The 23,584-nt window shown below is 39.2% G+C and overlaps 1 protein-coding gene across 8 annotated transcripts in view; it reads right to left on the bottom strand.

The window, feature by feature from the left end:
• Nucleotides 1-23,371, bottom strand: part of R3HDM1 (R3H domain containing 1) — a 121,939-nt gene extending 98,568 nt beyond the window's left edge. For all 8 annotated transcript variants that reach the window (XM_059053657.2, XM_067025918.1, XM_059053658.2 and 5 more), the window contains exons 1-2: nt 23,286-23,371; nt 14,423-14,633 (exon numbers count right to left, since the gene is read on the bottom strand). In XM_059053657.2, coding sequence (XP_058909640.1) covers nt 14,423-14,593 — 171 coding nt within the window. In that variant the 5' untranslated portion in view covers nt 14,594-14,633; nt 23,286-23,371. The remainder of the gene's footprint in view (nt 1-14,422; nt 14,634-23,285) is intronic.
• Between the last annotated feature and the right edge of the window lie 213 nt (nt 23,372-23,584).

Below are 23,584 nucleotides of genomic sequence, written 5' to 3'. Positions count from 1 at the left end.
GTGTGTGTGTGTGCGCGCACACACGCGCTCGTGTGTGTGTGTGTGTGTGTGTGTGTGTGTGTGTGTGTGTGTGTGTGCGCGTTACTTCACCCTTTCAAACCCATCCATCTTGAGATCAACCTGGCTGTCTTATCCAGCTCCCATCAGCCAAGTCTCACAAATTAAAAAGCAAGTCCTAGTTCTAAACAGGGTTGCCCCTTAAGAGTGTCCTCACTTCAGCAAATGTAACTTCTACAAGACTCAATAAAGTTTGAGTTCACTGTAAAATGCACTGAAACACCGACGCTTCTTTTAGGGTAGCTGGGCCCAAACAAGATTGGGAAAGATCACGACTGAGGCAGCATGGTGCTCTAGAAAAAGTACACAAAGGAAGAAGACTAGAGTTGAGTCCTGGCTGTACAACTGGATCTCCAAGTGACGTCGGCAATTCATTAGAGTAGGTCTCTGGAAAACAGAAGGTCTGCTCAGATCAACTTTGAGTTGTGGCTCTCTGCGTTCTATGAATCTAACATGAAATGGTTGGCCATAACCTTGAGCTCCTCTTGCCAATTCCGGATCTTTTTTGCAAGAAATGTTATCAGAGGGCATCTTTCCTCTGGGTATTCTTCCTCAGGTTCATGAAGGATGGTGGTGGTAATGATACCTTCCACAGATGTCCAGAGTTTTCAAATGGAAACCCACCTACGCTGAGCCCAATGATAAACAGTCTTGCCTCAGACCTCAGCATTGACTCTTTTCTTGGAAATACCATATTCTCTCTCTGGAAAAAGTGAACTGTTCCAGTAACTTTCTTCCCACTGTCTGCGAGGACAAGATCAGCACGTCACTGCTCTGGGATGTATGTTTCTGTTGTATACATCCCCCGGGGCTGTGATCCTGGAAGATGCCAAGGGGCACTAATCATTTGATTAGAGTAGCTTCCACAGCTTAACAGCTGTTTTCAGTGTTGTTCAAAGTTCTGCCCACAGACCTGTCAATGGGCAACACCTGGGAGCTTGCTGAGATGCAGAATCTTGGTAGTCTCACCCCAAACCTCCTTCAATTTCTTTAGTGGTTTTAGTCTTCATCCTTTGCCTCCTTAAAGGTGTTGAATTTAAATGGGTCTGGCATCTCTGGCTCTGTGGCCCCTTCCCTCTTGGGTGTGCAGTTTATAGCAGGCATCCCTGGGCAATGGGGTGTCTTGGAGGTGGGGCTGGGACTGAGAAAGCTCCCTTGGCTGGCCCCTTTGGTGTCCTAACTAAGAAATAATCACCAAAACCAAAGTCATAAAGCTTTCCCTCAATGTTTTCTTCTAAGAGTTTTAAGGTTTTATCGCTCTTAGGTCTTTGATCCAGTTTGTGTTAATTTTTGTTTATGGTCTTAGGTAAGAGTCCAACTTCATTCTTTTGCATGTGGCTACCTAGTTTTCCCAGCACCATTTTTGAAAAGACTGTCCTTTCTCCATGGACTTGACACCCTTGTCAAAAATCGTTTGATCATATATGCCAGGACTTATTCCTGGGCTCTCTATTCTATTCCACTGGCCTATATGTCTGTCTTTATGCCAGCACCACACTGTTTTGATTACTGTAGCTTTGCAGTGAGTTTTGAAGTCATGAAGTGTGACTCTTCCAGTTTTGTTCTTTTTCAAGACTGTTTTGACTATTCCGGGTCCTTGAGGTTCCATATAAATTTCAGGATAGGGTTTTCTAGTTCTGCAAAATGACATTTGGGTTTTGATAGGATGAATTACATTGAATTTGTAGATCACTTTGGGTAGTATTGACATTTTAACAATATTAAGTTTTCCAATCCATGAACATAAATGTGTTTTAATTTAGTTATGTCATCTGTAATTTCAGCAATGCTTTGTAGTTTTCATAGTACAAGACTTTCACCTCCTTGATTAAGTTAATTTCTAAGTATTTTATTTTTTAATGCTATTGTAGATGAAATTGCTTTTGTAATTTCCTTTTCAGATTGTTCAATGTTAGTGTATAGAAATGCAACTGATTTTTGTGCACTGCCTTTGTGTCCTGCTACTTTACTTGAATTCATTTATTAGTTCTAACAGGTTTTTAAAATTTTGTTTTTGAACATGTGTGGAATCTTTAGGGTCTTGTTTTTTTTAAACTTTTTTACATTGGAGTGTAGTTGATTAACAATGTTGTATTAGTTTCAGGTGTTAGGGCTTTATACATATATGATCATGTCATTTTCAGAGGTAATTTTACTTCTTCTTCCTTTCCAATTTGGATGGCTTTTATTTCTTTTTCTTGTATAATTGCTCTTGTTAGAATTTCCAGTACCATGTTAAACAGAAATGGTAAAAGCGGGCATCCTTACCTTGTTCTTAATCTTAGAGGAAAAGCTTTCAGTGTTTCACCATTGAGCATAAAGCTCAATGTGGGTTTTTCATATATGGATTTTATCGTGTTGATGTAGTTTCCTTCTATTCCTAGTTTTATGAGTGTAAAGCCAAAAAATCTTAATAGGTTGTTGCGTTCAATTATGATGATCAAATTTCCTGCCCCCAAGCCCTGCCCCCCGCCTTCACTCAGTTAATATGGTATACTGCACTGGTTGATTTTCATATGCTGAATCATCCTTGGAACCCACTTGGCCATGGTGTTTAATACTTTTAATGTGCTGCTGAATTCAGTTGGCTAGTATTTTGTTGAAGATTTTTGAATCAATGTTTATAAGTGATAGTGGTCTGTAGTTTTTTCTTGCAGTGTCTTTGTCTGGCTTTGGTATCAGGGTAATGCTGTACACATAGAAAAATAAGTTACAAAGTATTCCCTGCTCTATAACTTTCTGGTAAAAGTTTGGGAACTATTGGTGTCAGTTCTTCTTCAAATACTTGGTAGAATTCCTCAGACCTAGGGCTCTTCTCTGTCAGGAGATTTTTTTTTTTTTTTTGCGGTACGTGGGCCTCTCACTGTTGTGGGCTCTCCTGTTGCGGGGCACAGGCTCCGGACGCGCAGGCTCAGCAGCCATGGCTCATGGGCCCAGCCACTCTGCAGCATGTGGGATCTTCCCGGACCGGGGCATGAACCTGTGTCCCCTGCATTGGCAGGTGGACTCGCAACCACTGCGCCACCAGGAAAGCCCCTGGTTCTCTTTTTTTTCTGGGTTCATCTAGCTAAAGGCTTGTCAATTTTGTTGACCTTTTTGAAGAACCAACTTTTGGTTTCACTAATTTATCTCTATATTTTTCTTTCCACTTTTAACAGAATTTCATTCATTGTCACAGTAAAAATTTAGCAGCTCCTTTAGCAGACTTTTACTACTTCAGAAAGATCCTAATTAAATTAGAATTTATAAGGCTTAGGGCTAAAGACACCAATTTATAATTTACATTGTTTGACACTACAGTATAGGACAGGAATTAGGCCAATAAATGGGTTCAGAATATGAAACATCCCTAATATAATTTCAGTTTGAAACTGATATTAATACACTGTCAGAGCTACTAGCTCCTTGCTTAGAGAAAAACTGAGGTTCAATAATAAATGGTTAAGGTGTAACATTACAATAAACACAGACTGCTTTTTAACATACTGCCCTGTAGATCAACTTCGAGGGCACAGAAAAACATAACTGATGATTTCAGTACTTTGGTATTTTGTTTACAATAAATGAACTTTAAACAAATTTAAAATTTATTTCAGAATATGGATCTGGAAGGATCCTCAAAACATTACCCATGTCTTAATTGCTATCCCAAACTAGAGACCTTTACAATTAATAACAAAAGAAGCAAAAATCTAAATCTATGTAGTCAACTTACTATTAAGGAATAATCTAAAGGTTTTGTTTTCTAACGTTTCTTTGCTTATCATAATGGCTCTCTCTCTCTCTTTTTTTTTTTTTTGGCTGCACCATGAAGCATGCGGGATCTTAGTTCCCCAACCAGGGATCAAACTCATGCCACCTGCAATGGAAGCATGGAGTCCTAACCACTGGACTGCTAGGGAATTCCCCATAATGTCTCTTTTGGTCTAATATTTTCAGTAATCTTCCTTGCTGTCTTTGTACTGCTAGGACGAGTTTAGATCTGTTTAAAGTTTATTATGAAAGAAAATAAAGGAAAGAAAAACAAAAGCACTGAAATCATGAACTATTAGATTTACGTATTGCTAAGAAAGAACAGAATAATCTTTATGAGTTGTACTGTGTGTTTTCATAAAACTACCAATTAATATCACTCAATTAAGAGTAAATCTAACTTATTTCAAAAAGAGGATCATTTTTTATTTGTAATTATTATGAACAAAGTTAATGATAATAGTTGATACCTTTCAACTAAGGCTCTCAATATACTTTGAAGACCTTACTAATTCTCACAACTTTTCAAGATAATGGTAATTATATATTTTTTAAATAACTTTTTTGATGTGGACCATTTTATTTTTTTTATTTTTTTTTTTTTTTTGCGGTACGCGGGCCTCTCACTGTTGTGGCCTCTCCCTTTGCGGAGCACAGGCTCCGGACGCGCAGGCTCAGCAGCCACGGCTCACGGGCCCAGCCGCTCCGCGGCACGTGGGATCTTCCCGGACCGGGGCACGAACCCGCGTCCCCTGCATCGGCAGGCGGACTCTCAACCACGGCGCCACCAGGGAAGCCCGATGTGGACCATTTTAAAAGTCTTTATTGAATTTGTTATAATATTGCTTCTGTTTTATGTTTTGGCCCGAAGCATGTGGGATCTTAGCTCCTCAACCAGGGATGAACCACACCCCTTGCATTAGAAGGTGAAGTGTTAACTGCTGGACCACCAGGGAAGTCCCTAAAGGTAATTATTGAGAGAAGATAATGAATTGAAGTGTAAATGTCAGCTAAAGGTCAAGAATAGTAAGAACAAAAGAGGCCAGGCTGATATTTTCCACCTGAATAACAGAAAACAACAAAGTTTTCTGAGTTGACAGAGTGGACTTTTAAAAAACATCAATAAACTGACAAACCACCTCCAATCACTAATTTGTTTATACCATTTAATGCTCTGGGCAAAAAGGCACAGGATTAAAAACCCAAAGGCTGTGGAATCTAAAATTGATACAAATGAACTTATTTACAAAACAGAAACAGACTCACAGACTTAGAAAACAAACTTATGGTTACCAAAGGGGAAAGGTGGGGGGGGGGATAAATTAGGAGGTTGGGATTAACATATACACACTACTATATATAAAAGAGATAAATAACAAGGACCTACTGCACAGCACACAGAACTCTACTCAATACTCTGCAATAGCCTATATGGGAAAAGAATATGAAAAAGAATAGATATCTGTATATGTATAACTAAATCACTTTGCTGTACACCTGAAACTAAACACAACATTATAATCAACTATACTCCAACAACAACAACAAAAATCCAAAAGCACAGGATTAAACATCTAAGGTAAAGTCCCTGGAGAAAGTCAAGGAATCTGGTTTATAGTTACCCAGTATATTAAATGAAGATAAAGGATCTTACCATCCACCATCCTACCCATGACATATGTGAAAGTTATCAGAGGAAGTAAAAATATTATGTAAAAGCATTCTACATCTGCAAGATGTGGGGAACATCTTCTTTATACATGTCATAATAAACCACTGTGAAAAGCAAATGTGCTAGCTATCATGTGTATATATGACCCAGGTTCAACAGAAAGAGCACCAAATCCTAGAAATAATTAGAAAAGTAATATGTACTATGGGAAGTCAATTTTAAGTTTTCAAAATTGAACTCATTAAATACTTTTAAAAGACAAAAGTACAGTATACAGATAGGGAACTTAATACAAAGAAAAAGTACTGTATTGAAAATTTGGGGAGCTTATGTCAAGAAATAAATTTTACTTTTTCTTAATTACTAAAGAAAAAAAATCTTATCTTGCATGACAATAAAGGGATCAATCTGAGGAACCATATAGTTGTGCTATTGCTAATAAATAATTAGTAACGATTATGATGATTATTACAAATATCATATTACTAACAGCATCTACCATCTGTTGGGCTTTTACTATGTAGCAGGTATATTACATACAGCCTTTTATCTTTGAGGAAAAAATAGTTAAGATTTGTATGATTTTACATGGACATAATCTTACTGAACCCTTTAAACAGAAACTTCTTTACATGTTTCCTCAATTAAGGAATTTGATGCCCAGTAACCTCACTAATGGAGAAGTGTGGTCTCCCCCGTGAGCTTTTCTGATAACCTTATTAGACTGTCATTGCTTTCCTGTCCCTTACTTGCCCTATCCTCCCCTTTTTAAAGAAATACATTGGAACTAACTTGGGGAATACAAGATGTAAACATCTAATTTTAATTATCATAGGGCTTGCTATAGAAGCTGAGAATATATTAAACACCTACTTCAACTGATTCTGTGTATGGAAAATTCACTCATATGTATCAGAAGCTGTTCATGCACTCTGGCACATGAGGCCTACTTGTTAACAAAAATCAGTTCTATTATTTCCTCCATAACAAGGGTTACCAACACAATTTGGACTCGCCATCCTACTGTTCAGTAGTTTGTGGGAAGAGGGGTCAATGTTTGAACTGCTCCGAAATATGTTTTGGATTGTATTTATAGGTACATGTATACAGATGAACATCCCTAGACAAAGCATTTGTCAAGTACAAAGATACAATTGTAAAACCATGGGAAAGTTGAGTTTGAACCTTAGAGCATAAGATTCCTAATTTTACATTTCAAATAAATGGCAGAAATAAACACAAGTAATTTACCCTAAATTTAATGTGAAAAATCTATCTCTGAGAAAAATCAAACCACAAAGACCATATGATTAAGTTATACAAAGGAAACCAAAGCAAACACTGCCCCCCCGCCACCATTTATCCCATGTTAAAGATTAGTGGTAGTCTAACAAATTAAGATTTTTCTGGATTTAGAAACCTGACACCTCACTACCCCAAACCTTCCAAATATTTAATAATCATACAAAGTCCAACATATCACTCAAGATTTGCAACAGGAATAATGTGTATGTGGCAACAGAAAAATTACTACGCAAAAACCCTTTGTACAATTATTTGGGACCATATCAACAATTCAGAACAACTCCAAAGAAATTATGTGGGAAAGTGAACTTCCTGACATTAATGCACACATACTGCTTGAATTATTTCTAAAGCATTCTTAAGAAATTCTTATGAAAGTAGTCTTAAACTTCTCTAAAAGATTATAGTTTCAAATAAAACTGAATAAAAAACACCACACTTCTGAAGAACAGAGAGTCACAGAAGCGAAATTATTCATAGAAGAAATGGTCAAGGAGCTCTATGAGATAATATCTGCTTGCAACCATTCAAGGTGATGCCTAATGTCTGCTGGCCTCTCTCCAGCTTGATGAAATTATTATTATTATATCAATTACTAGCAGAGCTATTAGTTTATCACTTATCCATTAACAACTTGCATCATTTACTCAGTGTTATATTAAACAGTGTATCGGAAGATAGATTAACTAATAGCTCCAAGCCTCCTAACAATGTAAATGAAAATTACAAAATGTGTGAGACCCTATTTTGGAATACAAAGAGTGTCTGACTTCCAATTTCCATTCTCTGTAGAACAAGAACAGGTCATTCCTTTATCGACATGCATAAAACACATCACATTTTCCATTCTGCTGATGCTATCAATTCAGTACCAATTCTCCAGCCACATCAGTTATGAGCATAAAGTATATCATGTAACCTCAAATCTCTAACAGTGGAAGGTTTAAACAAGAATGGATGATTCTTGAATAATGCTGCTTCCTTTGAATGTGAAACCTCAGCTTCCACCTTCCTCCCCCTCAGATGATTCTTCAGCACATTAGAGCAGTGAGGAATGGTTTTAGTCTCATAACAAAGTTAGAGTGAAGACACTGGCCACATAATGCACATGCTCCATTTAAAAAAAAAAAACTTCTGAATATTGGGTAACTATTCTCTTGTAACTACTTTACAGTTTCTAAAAGCAGTTATTGTCCAAAGCTGGAAGAACCTAAGTATTCTCAGATGAGCTTGTGAATGAATGGAGGGAGGTAAACAAAAAATAAAATGAAAAAAGATGAGGTCTGATAAAGGAACAGCCAGATAAGAAAATCAAAAAAGGAACCGTAATTTAAAGTTTATTCCAGTTGTAATGAAGGTTATTCTAACTTTAGGGTAGCATCACATGGCATACTTCTGAGTCCTTTCCCGAGATAGCCTGCTGTACTTATCTCTGTCTGTTTTACAGATCCATGCAATCTCTGGCACTATGGGGTCATCTGGGTTTGGATCACATAGCAGTGAACAAATGGATAAAAGAACATTTTATGTAAATGTTATCTGTAACAAATAGTAGAAAATCATAAGATTTCTTTACAGTTGTATACTATGACATCCCTTCATTTAAAAATGAGTTTTTCTAAAAGGGGCTTCCCTGGTGGCGCAGTGGTTGAGAATCCGCCTGCCGATTCAGGGGACGTGGGTTTGTGCCCCGGTGCGGGAAGATCCCACATGCCGCGGAGTGGCTGGGCCCGTGAGCCATGGCCACTGAGCCTGTGCGTCCGGAGCCTGTGCTCCGCAACGGGAGAGGCCACAACAGTGACAGACCCGCATACCACAAAACAACAACAACAACAACAACAAAAATGAGCTTTTCTAAATAAAATACTAAGGGGATGGTCAGGAAATTAAGACTTGGAAATGGATGAAATGTATGCTCCCTTAGGAAAACATTTCCATTTCCCTAAGTCACTTTAAATATTACTATGCTGAAGGAAGACAACAGACATAAATTATATTCACGGTAGCAGATTTTCAGAATGATAGAGAGGAAAGCAGAGAATATATTGACTAATTCAAAATTCTTAATAGGGAACCTACATTAATTGGCACATACATCTAAAAGTTGAGTAAAAATAATAGTTGCTATTTAAAATTAAACCTTCAGGCAGTATCTCACAGGTACCAAAAGAAGATGAAATGCCTAGTAGTATTTTTTTTAAAGGCATTTCATAATAGGTAACTCCCTATTAAGTTAAGAGGTAACTCTATATTAACCGGATTTTTTTTTTTTTTTTTTTTTTTTTTTTTTGCCGTACGCGGGCCTCTCACTGTTGTGGCCTCTCCCATTGCGGAGCACAGGCTCCGGACGCGCAGGCGCAGCAGCCATGGCTCACGGGCCCAGCCACTCCACGGCATGTGGGATCTTCCCGGACCGGGGCGCGAACCCACGTCCCCTGCATCGGCAGGTGGACTCGCAACCACTGCGCCACCAGGGAAGCCCAACCGGATTGTTTTTTATTTTTATTTATTTTTTTTTTTTTTGTGATATGCGGGCCTCTCACTGTTGTGGCCTCTCCCGTTGCGAAGCACAGGCTCCGGACACGCAGGCTCAGCGGCCATGGCTCACGGGCCCAGCCGCTCCGCGGCACGTGGGATCCTCCCGGACGGGGGCACGAACCCGTGTCCCCCGCATCGGCAGGCAGGCTCTCAACCACTGCGCCACCAGGGAAGCCCCGGATTGTTTTTTAAACAAGACACTCTATTCCCTGTTGATTCTTAAAACAGCTGACTTTATTTTACATTATGTGAAAACAGAATAACAATTTTTTTTTCTAGTTTTATATACTTCATTCCTAATTTCCATTACTTAAATCTCTTCTCTGTATATTATTCCAACTGTAAGCCCCTTGCCAGACACTTTGCACAGAGGCATCTTGGACTTCAAAATCTCCAAGCAGAGTAAATGTACCCACATATAGTAAATTCTTAATAAACATTTGAGTAAACAATGAATATAGCATTCAGTGGATTAACATAAAACAAATTCTCATATTCTCCTTGTTCCTCCTCCCAGTACATTATAGTCACCATACTATACGGAACGTGATGTCAGAGACCAGGCCCATTTTTCCTTGCAACACTATTTCCTTGCCATGGAATAGGTTTTCAGTAAGTGTTTGGGGAATGCATGAAATTCTCCTGTAGTATGAACAACTGGGCCATGATTCAAGAATGGTCATCAAAACGTTTTTGTGCTTATTGCCAAGGGAAACATAACAGACATGGTAGGAAATGCAATATAGGCATACCTCATTTTACTGCACTTGGCAGATATTGTGTTTTTACAAACTGAAGGTCTGTGTCAACCCTGCAAGTCTATTGGCACCATTTTTCCAACAGCGTTTGCTCACTTTGTCACGTTTTGGTAATTCTCACAATATTTCAAACTCTGTCATTATTATTTTATTTGTCATGGCAACCTGTGATCAGTGATCTTTGATGTTACTACTGTAATTGTTTGGGGGTGCATCAAACAACATCCATGTAAGACGGCAAGCTTAACCAATAAATGTGTGTGTGTTCTGACTGCTCTGCCAACTGGCCAGCCGTTCCCGTCTCTCTCCCTCTCCTCGGGCCTCCCTGTTCCGAGATACAATAACATTGAAATCAGGCCAGTTAATAATCCTATACTGGCATTTAAGTGTTCAAGTGAAAGGCAGAGTCGTACGTCTCTCAGTTTAATTCAAAAGCTAGAAATGATTAAGTTTAGTGAGGAAGGCATATCGAAAGCTGAGACAGACTGAAAGCTAGGGCTGCTGTGCCAAGCAATCAGCCAAGTTGTGAGCACAAAAGTTCTTGGAGCAAAGTGCTACTCCAGTGAACACACCAACGACAGGAAAATGAAACTGCCTTACTGCTGATATGGAGAGAGTTGTAGTGGTCTGGATAGAAAATCCAAGCAGCCACAACATTCCCTTAAGCCAAAGCCTAATTCAGAGCAAAGCTCTGACTCTCGGCAATTCTGTGAAGGTTTAGAGAGGTGAGGAAGCTGTGGAAGATTAACGCCAACAGAGGTTGGCTCATGAGATTGAAGAAAAGAAGCCATCTCCGTAACATAAAAGTGCAAGGTGAAACAGCAAGTGTGATGCAGAAGCTGCAGCAAGTTATCCAGAAGATCTAATAGCCTTCTACTGGAAAACGATGCCATCTAGGACTTCTATAGCTAGAGAGGAGAAATCAATGCCTGGCTTCAAAGTTTCAAAGGACAGGTTGATTCTCTAGTTAGGGGCTAATGTAGCTGGTGACTTTAAGTTGAAGCCAGTGCTCATTTACCATCCTGAAAATCCTAGGGCTCTTCAGAATTATTCTAAACCTACTCTGGCTGTGCTCTATCAATGGAACAACAAAGCCTAGATGATAGCACATCTATTTACAACATGGTTAACTGAATATTTTAAGCCCACCGTTGAGACCTACTGCACGGAAAAAAAAGATTCCTTTCAAAATACTGATACAACCACTCACTGACAATGCACCTGGTCACCCAAGAGCTCTGATGGAGATGTACAACAAGATTCATGTTGTTTTCATGCCTGCTAACACAACATCCATTCTGCAGCCCATGGATCAATGAGTAATTTCAACTTTCAAGTCTTATTACTTAAAAAATACATTTTGTAAGGCTATAGCTGCCACAGACAGTGATTCTTCTGACGGATCTGGGTAAAGTAAATTGAAAGCCTCTAGAAAGATTCACCATTCTAGGTGGCATTCAGAACACTTGTGATTCATGAGAAGAGGTCAAAATGTTAACAGTAATAGCAGTTTGGAAGAATTTGATTCCAACCCTCCTGGATGACTTTGAGGGGTTCAAGACTTCAGTGGAGGAAGTAACTGCAGATGCAGTGGAAATAGCAAAGGAACTAGAATTAGAAGTGGAGCCTGAAGACATGAGTGAACGGCTGCAATCTTATGATAAAACTTTTAACAGACAAGGAGTTGCTTCCTGTGGGTGAGCAAAGAGAGTGGTTTCTTGAGATGGCATCTACTCCTGGTGAAGATGCTGTGAAAATTATTGAAATGACAACAAAGGATTTAGAATATTAGATAAACTTGGATGATGAAGCAGCAGCCAGGTCTGAGAGGATTTGATTCCAATTTTGAAAGAAGTTCTACTGTCGGTAAAATGTTACCAAACATCATTGCATGCTACAGAGAAATGGTTCGTGAAAGGAAGTGTAAATTAATGCAGCAAACTTCATTGTCTTATTTTAAGAAATGGCCACAGTGACCCCAACCTTTAGCAACCACCACTCTGATCAGTCAGCAGCCATCAGCATGAAGGCAAGATGCTCCACCAGCAAGAAGATTATGCTTGCTGAAGGCTCAGATGATGGTTAGCATTTTTTTAGCAATAAAGTATTTTTAATTAAGGTCTGAACCTTAATTAAAAGCTCACTACGAATTAATACATAATGCTATTGCACCCTTAACAGACTACAGTAGAGCATAAATATAACTTTTATATATGCTGGGAAACCAAAAAATTCGTGTGACTTGCTTTATCGCGATATTTGCTTTACCACAGTGGTCTGGAAACGAACCTGCAGTAAGTTCAATGTATGCTATAATCCAAATTAATCGCTTGTTGATAAACGTGACCTGGAAGAGTGAACATTAGGTGTAGAAAAGAAACTAGAAGGAAATCTTTTACTATTTCAATCACAAATGCAATAGAATTTAAGCATTTTCTCTGATCCAATCAGGATACTGGCATTCTGCCATCACTGAGTGTACTGACTGCAGGCATGACAATTTTTTGCAAGTGCTATTACTAAAAGTGACTAGAAAAATTACGTTATTCCTCCAAACTTCTTAGATAATTTCCACCTTACTATACTGAATCAGTGGGGCCTAAATGCTTTTTTACTGCTGTATGAGTTGCTATCATTTTCTAACACATTTTGGCATATAATGAAGAATAAAGTTTTTGACTGAATGAAGGAATGAAATAACCTTTAAAAGAACCTTCTTAAATTATTCTACAAAAATAAGGTATAAGTTTTGGCATGTAGCCCCTCAAGGTCTTTAGAATGTAGAAAGAATGACAGAATATTTTCTCCAAAAATAGAATTCTTTATTCATAGGGTTAAACTGAAACAGAAATGTTTGGTTTCCCTGGTAGCACAGTGGTTGAGAGCCCGCCTGCCAATGCGGGGCACACAGGTTTGAGCCCTGGGCCGGGAGGATCCCACGTGCCGCAGAGCAGCTAAGCCCATGCGCCACAACTACTGACCCTGCACTCTAGAACCTACGAGCCACAACTACTGAAGCCCGTGCTCCACAGCAGGAGAAGCCACCACAATGAGAAGCCTGAGCACCAAAGAGAGGAGTGGTCCCCGTTCACCGCAACTAGAGAAAAGCCCGTGCGCAGCAACGAGGACCCAACGCAGCCAAAAATAAATAAATAAATGTATTTTAAAAAATAAAACAGAAATGTGAGAGATAGCATTTTAAGACAACATTTTATGGTAGATTAAAGGTCTTTCCTACTGAGAGGCAGGGTCTTTTGCCTTCTCCCTTGAATCCGGGCAGGCTTTACTGACGTGTCATCAAAAGACAACAGTGGAAGTGACATTCTGAGACTTCTGTGCCTAGGTCAAAAGAAAGCCTGCAGCTTTGCTTGGCTATTGGAACATTCTTTCTGGAACTCTGAGTTGCCCATAATGAGTCTGACTACCTGGGCCTACTGTGCTGGAGGGACCACAGGTAGGTGCTCTCAGTTCCAGCTGAACCTACAGTCCAGCCATTCCCACCAAGGGGCCAGATATGTGAGTGAAAGAGTTGTGGACCTTCCAGGCCAGTCCACCTGCCATTTAAATATCAGCAAGGGATCTCTTTTGACGCCTTGTATGAGAGAAGATTCACTCAGCTAAGCCCTTGTTCCAAACCCTGACTCACAAATCATGATATTAAAAAAACAAAATGTTGTTTTAAAATTGTGAGCTCTTTGTTTTGTGATCATCTGTTGTATAGCAATAGATAACAGGAACACTTAGAAGTGAACACTGTTGAGTACTACTTGAAACAATTTTTATCTATCTTGAATCTGTGGACCAACTCATCAATTTCTATCCATGCCTAGAATTAAAAGCCTTCTGAGTGGTTAGTTCTAAGTCATCATACATGTGTAGCATCAAAACCCTCAAGTGACCTTTTTTCCCCCACCAACCTCTTTTCTCAGTCATAGTTGATCAATTGCTTCCCCTAGGGTTGTTTTTGCCAATAGAACTCCTGCAGTTTCAATCTCTCTAATTCTAATCTCCTCTAATCTTAGGTTATTTTCGACTCTCACAACACGGGATAGCTGCCCTCTCACAACACGGATAGCTGCAGAATGGAACGAAAAAGTATAAAGCCACTAAAAAAACATATTGGTCACAAACAAATAAAAAGAAATATATTACATGATACAAGCAAATCAAAGAGCTAGACTCAACAAGCTAATCCAGATGACTCCAAAAAACAGCTGGTAGGCATGTCCCAAAGGGTCAACTTACCCTTTTACAGTTCTGAAAGTGAGTTTTGTGTGAAAAGTATAATTATATATAGAATATTTAATATTTGTAGCCAGAGGAAAAAAATCCTGTTTACCTGCAAATCAATATTGTTGTCAATGCAACGTTCATTCTTCTCTGCCAAAATCTTCCCATAGTTTTCGGATTTGATAAGATTTTCAACTCCGGTTGTATCTTTCACTTCTGCCTCCAAATCCTTCATTGTTTCAGTTTCATTTTTTACAGTAACAGTATCAGACATCCTCATTAGCAAAGGTTATTTTAGAATTCTACAGGGAACTTGAAGCCTTAGCAAGCAAGAAAAAAAAATTTAATTCAGTTTGAAACATTTCTTACATTGAGTTGGTGCACAACATTGACTAAGTGCCTTCTATGTTCCAAGAATAATGTCAAATATACATGGATAGAAGCAAAATTCCTGCTTCTAAGGAACTGTAAAATACAGTTTAGTGGCAGACATATTCAAATAAAAAAAATCATAAAACAATGAGATAAGGGCTATAATAAGGGTATGAGGTGATTTTGATGCGCACACCACTTGTGAAAATTCCCAAGAAACATTAAGGAATAAGCCCTACTGAGATGTAAAGTAATGGTTGGAGAATTATAAATGCATATTTAGATGACATCAGAAATCTTTTTCTCTGAAGGGATATGATGAGTATTACCCTGTGAAAAAAATTTTCCTGTCACAGCTTTCATCTAGATTTCTAAAATTTCTAATTTGTTACCTTAACGTGCAATTCCAAAAGAAAATAACTTAAAAAATAGATAGTAACATTCTATATATAAAACACAGTTGTGAATCTTCACTAATAACTGTTCAGCATTATGAATCAAGCATTGAAAACTCTCCTGACTCATGTGATTCAGGGCCAAACAACACATATGGGCTCTATAGATCAAATATATAAGATGCCAATATATTTCACATCTTTAGTGAGTTTAAGACAACAATGGGGACTTTACACTGAATATCAAATAGGAATGTATCAGATAAAGCTATCATTTTAGGACATGTGAGAAGTGTGAACCTGAACAGCAGAACTTGATGTAAACCACTTGGTTTTCTCTAGCCTTATTGAGATATAATTCATATATAACAATGTGTAAGCCTAAGGAGTACAACGTGATGATCTGATACACTTATATACTGTGAAATGATTAACACAATCCATCACCCCATATAATTAAATTTGTGTGTGTGTGGTCAGGACAAAGACAACTTATTTCAAAATGCATCAAAAAAATGTAGATGGGAGGTGCTTCAAGATGGCGTAAGAGTAAGACGCGGAGATCTCCTTCCTCCTCACAGAGACATCAGAAATACACCTACATGTTGAACGTCTCCTATAGAACACCCACCGAACGCTGGCAGAAGACCTCAGACCTCCCAAAAGGCAAGAAACTCCCCACGTACCTGGGTAGGGCAAAAGAAAAAAGAAAAAAACAGAGACAAAGAATAGGGACGGGACCTGCACCAGTGGGAGGGAGCCGTGAAGGAGGAAAGGTTCCCACCCTAGAAGCCCCTTCGCGGGCGGAGACTGTGGGTGGCTGGGTGAAAGCTTCGGAGCCGTGGAGGAGAGCACAGCCACAGGGTGCGGAGGGCAAAGCAAAGAGATTCCCGCACAGAGGATCGGTGCTGACCAGCACTCACCAGCCCGAGAGGCTTGTCTGCTCACCCGCCGGGGCGGGCGGGGGCCGGGAGCTGAGGCTCGGGCTTCAGTTGGATCCCAGAGAGAGTACTGGGGTTGGTGGCGTGAACACAGTCTGAAGGGGGCTAGTGCGCCATAGCTAGCCGGGAGGGAGTCCAGTTGAAGTCTGGAGCTGCCGAAGAGGCAAGAGACCTTTTCTTCCCTCTTTGCTTCCTGGGGCGCGAGGAGAGGGGATTAAGCGCGCTGCTTAAAGGAGCTCCAGAAACGGGCACGGACAGTAGAGATGGGTGTGGGACGCTAGAGTTGGTGCTGCCGCCACCAAGAGGCCTGTGTGTGAGCACAGGTCACTCTCCACACCGCCCCTTCCGGGAGCCCGTGCAACCCGCCACTGCCAGAGTTCCCGGATCCAGGGACAGCTTCCCAGGGAGAATGGGCGGCGCGCCTTGGGCCGGTGCAGCGTCACGCTGCGGGCTCGCCCTGCATCCATGCCCCTCCCTCCCACCGGCCTGTGCCAGAGCCCCTGAATCAGCTGCTCCTTTAACCCCGTCCAGTCTGAGCGAAGGGCAGATGCCCTTGGACGACCTACACGCAGAGGCGGGGCCAAGTCCAAAGCTCAACCCCAGGAGCTGTTCCAACAAAGAGGAGAGGGGGAGGTCTCTCCCGGCAGCCTCAGAAGTAGTGGATTAAATCTCCACAATCAACTTGAAGTGTCCTGCATCTGTGGAAAACCTGAGTAGACAATGAATCATCCGAAGATGAGGAGGTGGACTTTGGGAGCAAGATATACTATTATTTTCCTTTTTTCTTTTTGTGAGTGTGTATGTGTGTGCTGCTGTGTGAGATTTTGTCTGTATAGTTTTGCTTTCACCATTTGTCCTAGGGTTAGACCGACCCGTTTTTCTTTAATAGAAATTTTTCTTCTTAATAATTATTTTTTATTTTAATAACTATACTTTATCCTACTTTGTCTTCTCCCTTTCTCTCTTCCTTTCTTCCCTCCTTCCCTTTCTTCCTTCCTTTCTCCCTTCTTTCCTCCCTTCCTCCCTCTCTTCCTTCCTCCCTTTCTTCCTCTCCTCCTTCCTTCCTTCCTTTCTTGCTTTCTTCCTTCCTTCATTTTTTCCTTCCTTCCTCCCTTCCTTCTTTCCCTCCTTCCTTCCTTTTCTTTCCTTTCTATTTTTTCTCCCTTTTATTTTGAGCCGTGTGGATTAAAGGCTCTTGGCGCTCCAGCCAGACACCAGGGCTGTGTCTGTGAGGTGGGAGAACCAACCTCAGGACACTGGTCCACAAGAAACCTCCCAGCTCCACGAAATATCAAAAGGCGAAAATCTCCCAGAGATCTCCATCTCAACACCAAGACCCAGCTTCACTCAAGGACCAGCAACAAACAGTGCTGGACACCCTATCCCCAACAAAGAGCAAGACAGGTCTACAGCCCCATCCATTAGCAGAGAGGCTGCCTAAAATCATAATAAGGCTACCAACATCCCCAAACACACCACCAGACGTGGACCTAACCACCAGAAAGACGAGATCCAGCCTCATCCACCAGAACAGAGGCACTAGTCCCCCCAACCAGGAAATCTACTCAACCCACTGAACCAACATTAGCCACTGGGGACAGACACCAAAAAGAACGGGAACTACAAACCTGCAGCCTGCAAAAAGGAGACCCCAAACACAGTAAGATAAGCAAAATGAGAAGACAGAAAAACACACAGCAGGTGACGGAGCAAGATAAAAACACACCAGACCTAACAAATGAAGAGGAAATAGGCAGTCTACCTGAAAAAGAATTCAGAATAATGATAGTAAACATGATTCAAAATCTTGGAAATAGAATAGACAAAATGCAAGAAACAGTTAACAAGGACCTAGAAGAAATAAAGAGGAAGCAAGCAATGATGAGCAACACAATAAATGAAATGAAAAATACTCTAGATGGGATCAATAGCAGAATAACTGAGGCAGAAGGACGGATAAGTGACCTGGAAGATAAAATAGTGGAAATAACTACTGCAGAGCAGAAGAAAGAAAAAAGAATGAAAAGAACTGAGGACAGTCTCAGAGACCTCTGGGACAACATTAAACACACCAACATTCGAATTATAGGGGTCCCAGAAGAAGAAAAGAAAATGAAAGGGACTGAGAAAATATTTGAAGAGATTATAGTTGAAAACTTCCCTAATATAGGAAAGGAAATAGTCAATCAAGTCCAGGAAGCACAGAGAGTCCCATACAGGATAAACCCAAGGATAAACACGCCAAGACACATAATAATCAAACTGTCAAAAATGAAATACAAAGAAAACATATTAAAAGCAGCAAGGGAAAAACAACAAATAACACACAAGGGAATCCCCATAAGGTTAACTTCTGATCTTTCAGCAGAAGCTCTTCAAGCCAGAAGGGAGTGGCAGGACATATTTAAAGTGATGAAGGAAAAAAACCTACAACCAAGATTACTCTACCCAGCAAGGATCTCATTCAGATTTGATGGAGAAATTAAAACCTTTACAGACAAGCAAAAGCTGAGAGAGTTCAGCACCACCAAACCAGCTCTACAACAAATGCTAAAGGAACTTCGCTAGGAAAGAAATACAAGAGAAGGAAAAGACCTACAAGAACAACCTGAAACAATTAAATAAATGGTAATAGGAACGTACATATAGATAATTACCTTAAATGTAAATGGATTAAATGCTCCCACCAAAAGAAACAGACTGGCTGAATGGATACAAAAACAAGACCCATATATATGCTGTCTACAAGAGACACACTTCAGACCTAGGGATACATACAGCCTGAAAGTGAGGGGATGGAAAAAGATATTCCATGCAAATGGAAATCAGAAGAAAGCTGGAGTAGCAATTCTCATATCAGACAAAATAGACTTTAAAATAAAAACTATTACAAGAGACAAAGAAGGACACTACATAATGATCAAGGGATCAATCCATGAAGAAGATATAATAATTGTAAATATTTATGCATAAAACATAGGAGCACCTCAATACATAAGGCAAATACTAACAGCCATAAAAGGGGAAATCAACAGTAACACAATCATAGTAGGGGACTTTAACACCCCACTTTCACCAATGGACAGATCATCCAAAATGAAAATAAATAAGGAAACACAAGCTTTAAATGATACATTACACAAGATGGACTTAATTGATATTTATAGGACATTCCATCCAAAAACAACAGGATACACAGTTTTCTCAAGTGCTCATGGAACATTCTCCAGGATCGATCATATCTTGGGTCACAAATCTAGCCTTGGCAAATTTAAGAAAATTGAAATCGTATCAAGTATCTTTTCTGACCACAACGCTATGAGACTAGATATCAATTACAGGAAAAGATCTGTAAAAACTACAAAGACATGGAGGCTAAACAATACACTACTTAATAAACAAGAGATCACTGAAGAAATCAAAGAGGAAATCAAAAAATACTTAGAAACAAACGACAATGGAGACACGACGACCTAAAACCTATGGGATACAGCAAAAGCAGTTCTAAGAGGTAAGTTTATAGCAATACAATCATACCTTAAGAAACATCTTGAATAAACCACCTAACTTGGCACTTAAAGCAATTAGAGAAAGAAGAACAAAAAAACCCCCCAAATTTAGCAGAAGGAAAGAAATCATAAAGATCAGATCAGAAATAAATGAAAAAGAAATGAAGGAAACAATAGCAAAGATCAATAAAACTAAAAGCTGGTTCTTTGAGAAGATAAATAAAATTGATGCCAGACTCATCAAGAATGAAAGGGAGAAGACTCAAATTAATAGAATTAGAAATGAAAAAGGAGATGTAACAACTGATACTGCAGAAATACAAAAGATTATGAGAGATTACTACAAGCAACTGTATGCCAATAAAATGGACAACCTGGAGAAAATGGACAAATTCTTAGAAATGCACAAGCTGCCGAGACTGAACCAGGAAGAAATAGAAAATAGGAACAGACAAATCACAAGCACTGAAATTGAAACTGTGATTAAAAATCTTCCAACAAACAAAAGCCCAGGACCAGATGGCTTCACAGGCAAATTCTATCAAACATTTAGAGAAGAGCTAACACCTATCCTTCTCAAACTCTTCCAAAATATAGCAGAGGGAGGAACACTCCCAAACTCATTCTATGAGGCCACCATTACCCTGATACCGAAACCAGACAAGGACGTCACAAAGAAAGAAAACTACAGGCCAATATCACTGATGAACATAGATGCAAAAATCCTCAACAAAATATTAACAGAATCCAACAGCACATTAAAAGGATCATACACCATGATCAAGTGGGGTTTATTCCAGGAATGCAAGAATTCTTCAATATATGCAAATCAATCAACGTGATACACCATATCAACAAATTGAAGGAGAAAAACCATATGAACATCTCAATAGATGCAGAGAAAGCTTCTGACAAAATTCAACACGCATTTATGATAAAAACCCTGCAGAAAGTAGGCATACAGGGAACTTTCCTCAACATAATAAAGGCCATATATGACAAACCCACAGCCAGCATCGTTCTCAATGGTGAAAAACTGAAACCATTTCCACTAAGATCAGGAACAAGACAAGGTTGCCCACTCTCACCACTCTTATTCAACATAGTTTTGGAAGTTCTAGCCACAGCAATCAGAGAAAAAAAAGAAATAAAAGGAATCCAAATAGGAAAAGAAGAAGTAAAGCTGTCACTGTTTGCAGATGACAGGATACTATACATAGAGAATCCTAAGGATGCTACCAGAAAACTACTAGAGCTAATCAATGAATTTGGTAAAGTAGCAGGATACAAAATGCCAGAAATCTCTGGCATTCTTATACACTAATGACGAAAAATTTGAGAGTGAAATTAAGAAAACACTCCCATTTACCATTGCAACAAAAAGAATAAAATATCTAGGAATAAACCTACCTAAGGAGACAAAAGACTTGTATGCAGAAAACTATAAGACACTGATGAAAGAAATTAAAGATGATACAAATACGTGGAGAAATATACCATGTTCTTGGATTGGAAGAATCAACATTGTGAAAATGACTCTAATACCCAAAGCAATCTACAGATTCAATGTGATCCCTATCAAATTACCACTGGCATTTTTCACAGAACTAGAACAAAAAATTTCACAATTTGTATGGAAACACAAAAGACCCCGAAGAGCCAAAGCAATCTTGAGAAAGAAAAACGGACATGGAGGAATCAGACTCCCTGACTTCAGACTATATTACAGAGCTATAGTAATCAAGACAGTATGGTACTGGCACAAAAACAGAAATATAGATCAATGGAACAGGATAGAAAGCCAAGAGATAAACCCACACACATATGGTCACCTTATCTTTGATAAAGGAGGGAAGGATATACAGTGGAGAAAAGACAGCCTCTTCAATAAGTGGTGCTTGGAAAACTGGACAGCTACATGTAAAAGTATGAAATTAGAACACTCCCTAACACCATACACAAAAATAAACTCAAAATGGGTTAAAGACCTACATGTAAGGCCAGACACTATCAAACTCTTAGAGGAAAACATAGGCAGAACACTCTATGACATAAATCACAGCAAGATCCTTTTTGACCCATCTCCTAGACAAATGAAAATAAAAACAAAAATAAACAAATGGGACCTAATGAAACTTAAAAGCTTTTGCACAGCAAAGGATACCATCAATAAGACCAAAAGACAACCCTCAGAATGGGAGAAAATAGTTGCAAATGAAGCAACTGACAAAGGATTAATCTCCAAAATTTGTAAGCAACTCATGCAGCTCAATAACAAAAAAACAAACAACCCAATCCAAAAATGGGCAGAAGAACTAAATAGACATTTCTCCAAAGAAGATATACAGATTGCCAACAAACACATGGGAGAATGCTCAACATCATTAATCATTAGAGAAATGCAAATCAAAACTACAATGAGATATCATCTCACACCGGTCAGATTGGCCATCATCAAAAACTCTAGAAACAATAAATGCTGGAGAGGGTGTGGAGAAAAGGGAACCCTCTTGCACTGCTGGTGGGAATGTAAATTGATACAGCCACTATGGAGAACAGTATGGAGGTTCCTTAAAAAACTAAAAATAGAACTACCATACGACCCAGCAATCCCACTACTGGGCATATACCCTGAGAAAACCATAATTCAAAAAGAGTCATGTACCAAAATGTTCACTGCAGCTCTATTTACGATAGCCAGGACATGGAAGCAACCTAAGTGTCCATCAACAGATGAATGGATAAAGAAGATGTGGTACATATATACAATAGAATATTACTCAGCCATAAAAACAATGAAACTGAGTTATTTGTAATGAGGTGGATAGACCTGGAGTCTGTCATACAGAGTGAAGTAAGTCAGAAGGAGAAAAACAAATACCGTACGCTAACACATATATATGGACTCTAAGAATAAAAAAAAATGTCATGAAGGGATTAGTGGTAGGACGTGAATGAAACACAGACCTACTAGAGCATGGACTTGAGGATATGGGGAGGGGGAAGGGTAAGCTGTAACAAAGTGAGAGAGCGGCAGGGACATATATACACTACCAAATGTAAATTAGATAGCTAGTGGGAAGCCCCCGCATAGCACAGGGAGATCACCTCTGTGCTTTGTGACCACCTAGAGGGGTGGGATAGGGAGGGTGGGAGAGAGGGTGACGCAAGAGGGAAGAGATATGGGAATATATGTATATGTATAACTGATTCACTTTGTTGTAAAGGAAAAAAACTAACACACTATTGTAAAACAGTTATACTCCAATAAAGATGTTTAAAAAAAATGTAGATGAATTGATGGAGAGGTAGAGGGATGGATATAGATGGACAGATGCAGGTTAAAGCAAGTATGATAAAGTGTTAATGACAGAATGCAGGGGTGGTTGAATGGCTGTTCACTGTAAAATTCTTTCAACTCCGTATTTCTGAAAATTTCTTAATAAAATCTAGAGGGTGGTGAAAAAACCAGTAGAACTTGGCTTTCCTGTATAGAAAATTCAAGAGTTCTTTTTCTGAAAGAATGTTTTGTAACTAAGTATCTAAACAGATTTCAGGAATCCATAAATAAATCTGAAAAGCTTAAAAAAAAAGTCTTTAATTATATCCACACCAAAGTTAAGTGGTTCATTCTCAGAACAGTAAGGTTACTAAGGCAGGAGCAGGTACTTAAAGTACTCTGGCTCCTTGCTTTTTGTATATAAGATTTTGAAAGAAAAAGTGAGATGTTTTTCTCAAGTGACAAGACAGGTTACCTGATATGTTCTATGGATTTGGGATTGTGGTGTCCCACAAAAATAAAATAAAATAATCCAAGGTTCTTTCTCACAGTTGTCAGCCAGGATGTCAATTGTCTTGACCAACTTGGAATCTGGCAGGAGGAGTCCCATGTCCTTGTCACCACTGTAGATTCCTGGACTGAAATGGACTGTCTTGGATCAAATATATCATACCTTTCAGTGGCCTAAAATTAAAACAAAAGAAAACATTATAACAAAATAGCCGAGGGAAATGAAACACTGCACAGTAAATTGGAAATTAAAAATATTACTGT

The sequence above is a fragment of the Kogia breviceps genome, chromosome 2 (assembly GCF_026419965.1).
Source record: "Kogia breviceps isolate mKogBre1 chromosome 2, mKogBre1 haplotype 1, whole genome shotgun sequence".
NCBI classification, from domain to species: Eukaryota; Metazoa; Chordata; class Mammalia; order Artiodactyla; family Physeteridae; genus Kogia; species Kogia breviceps.
This window is presented reverse-complemented; position numbering and strand designations above follow the sequence as displayed.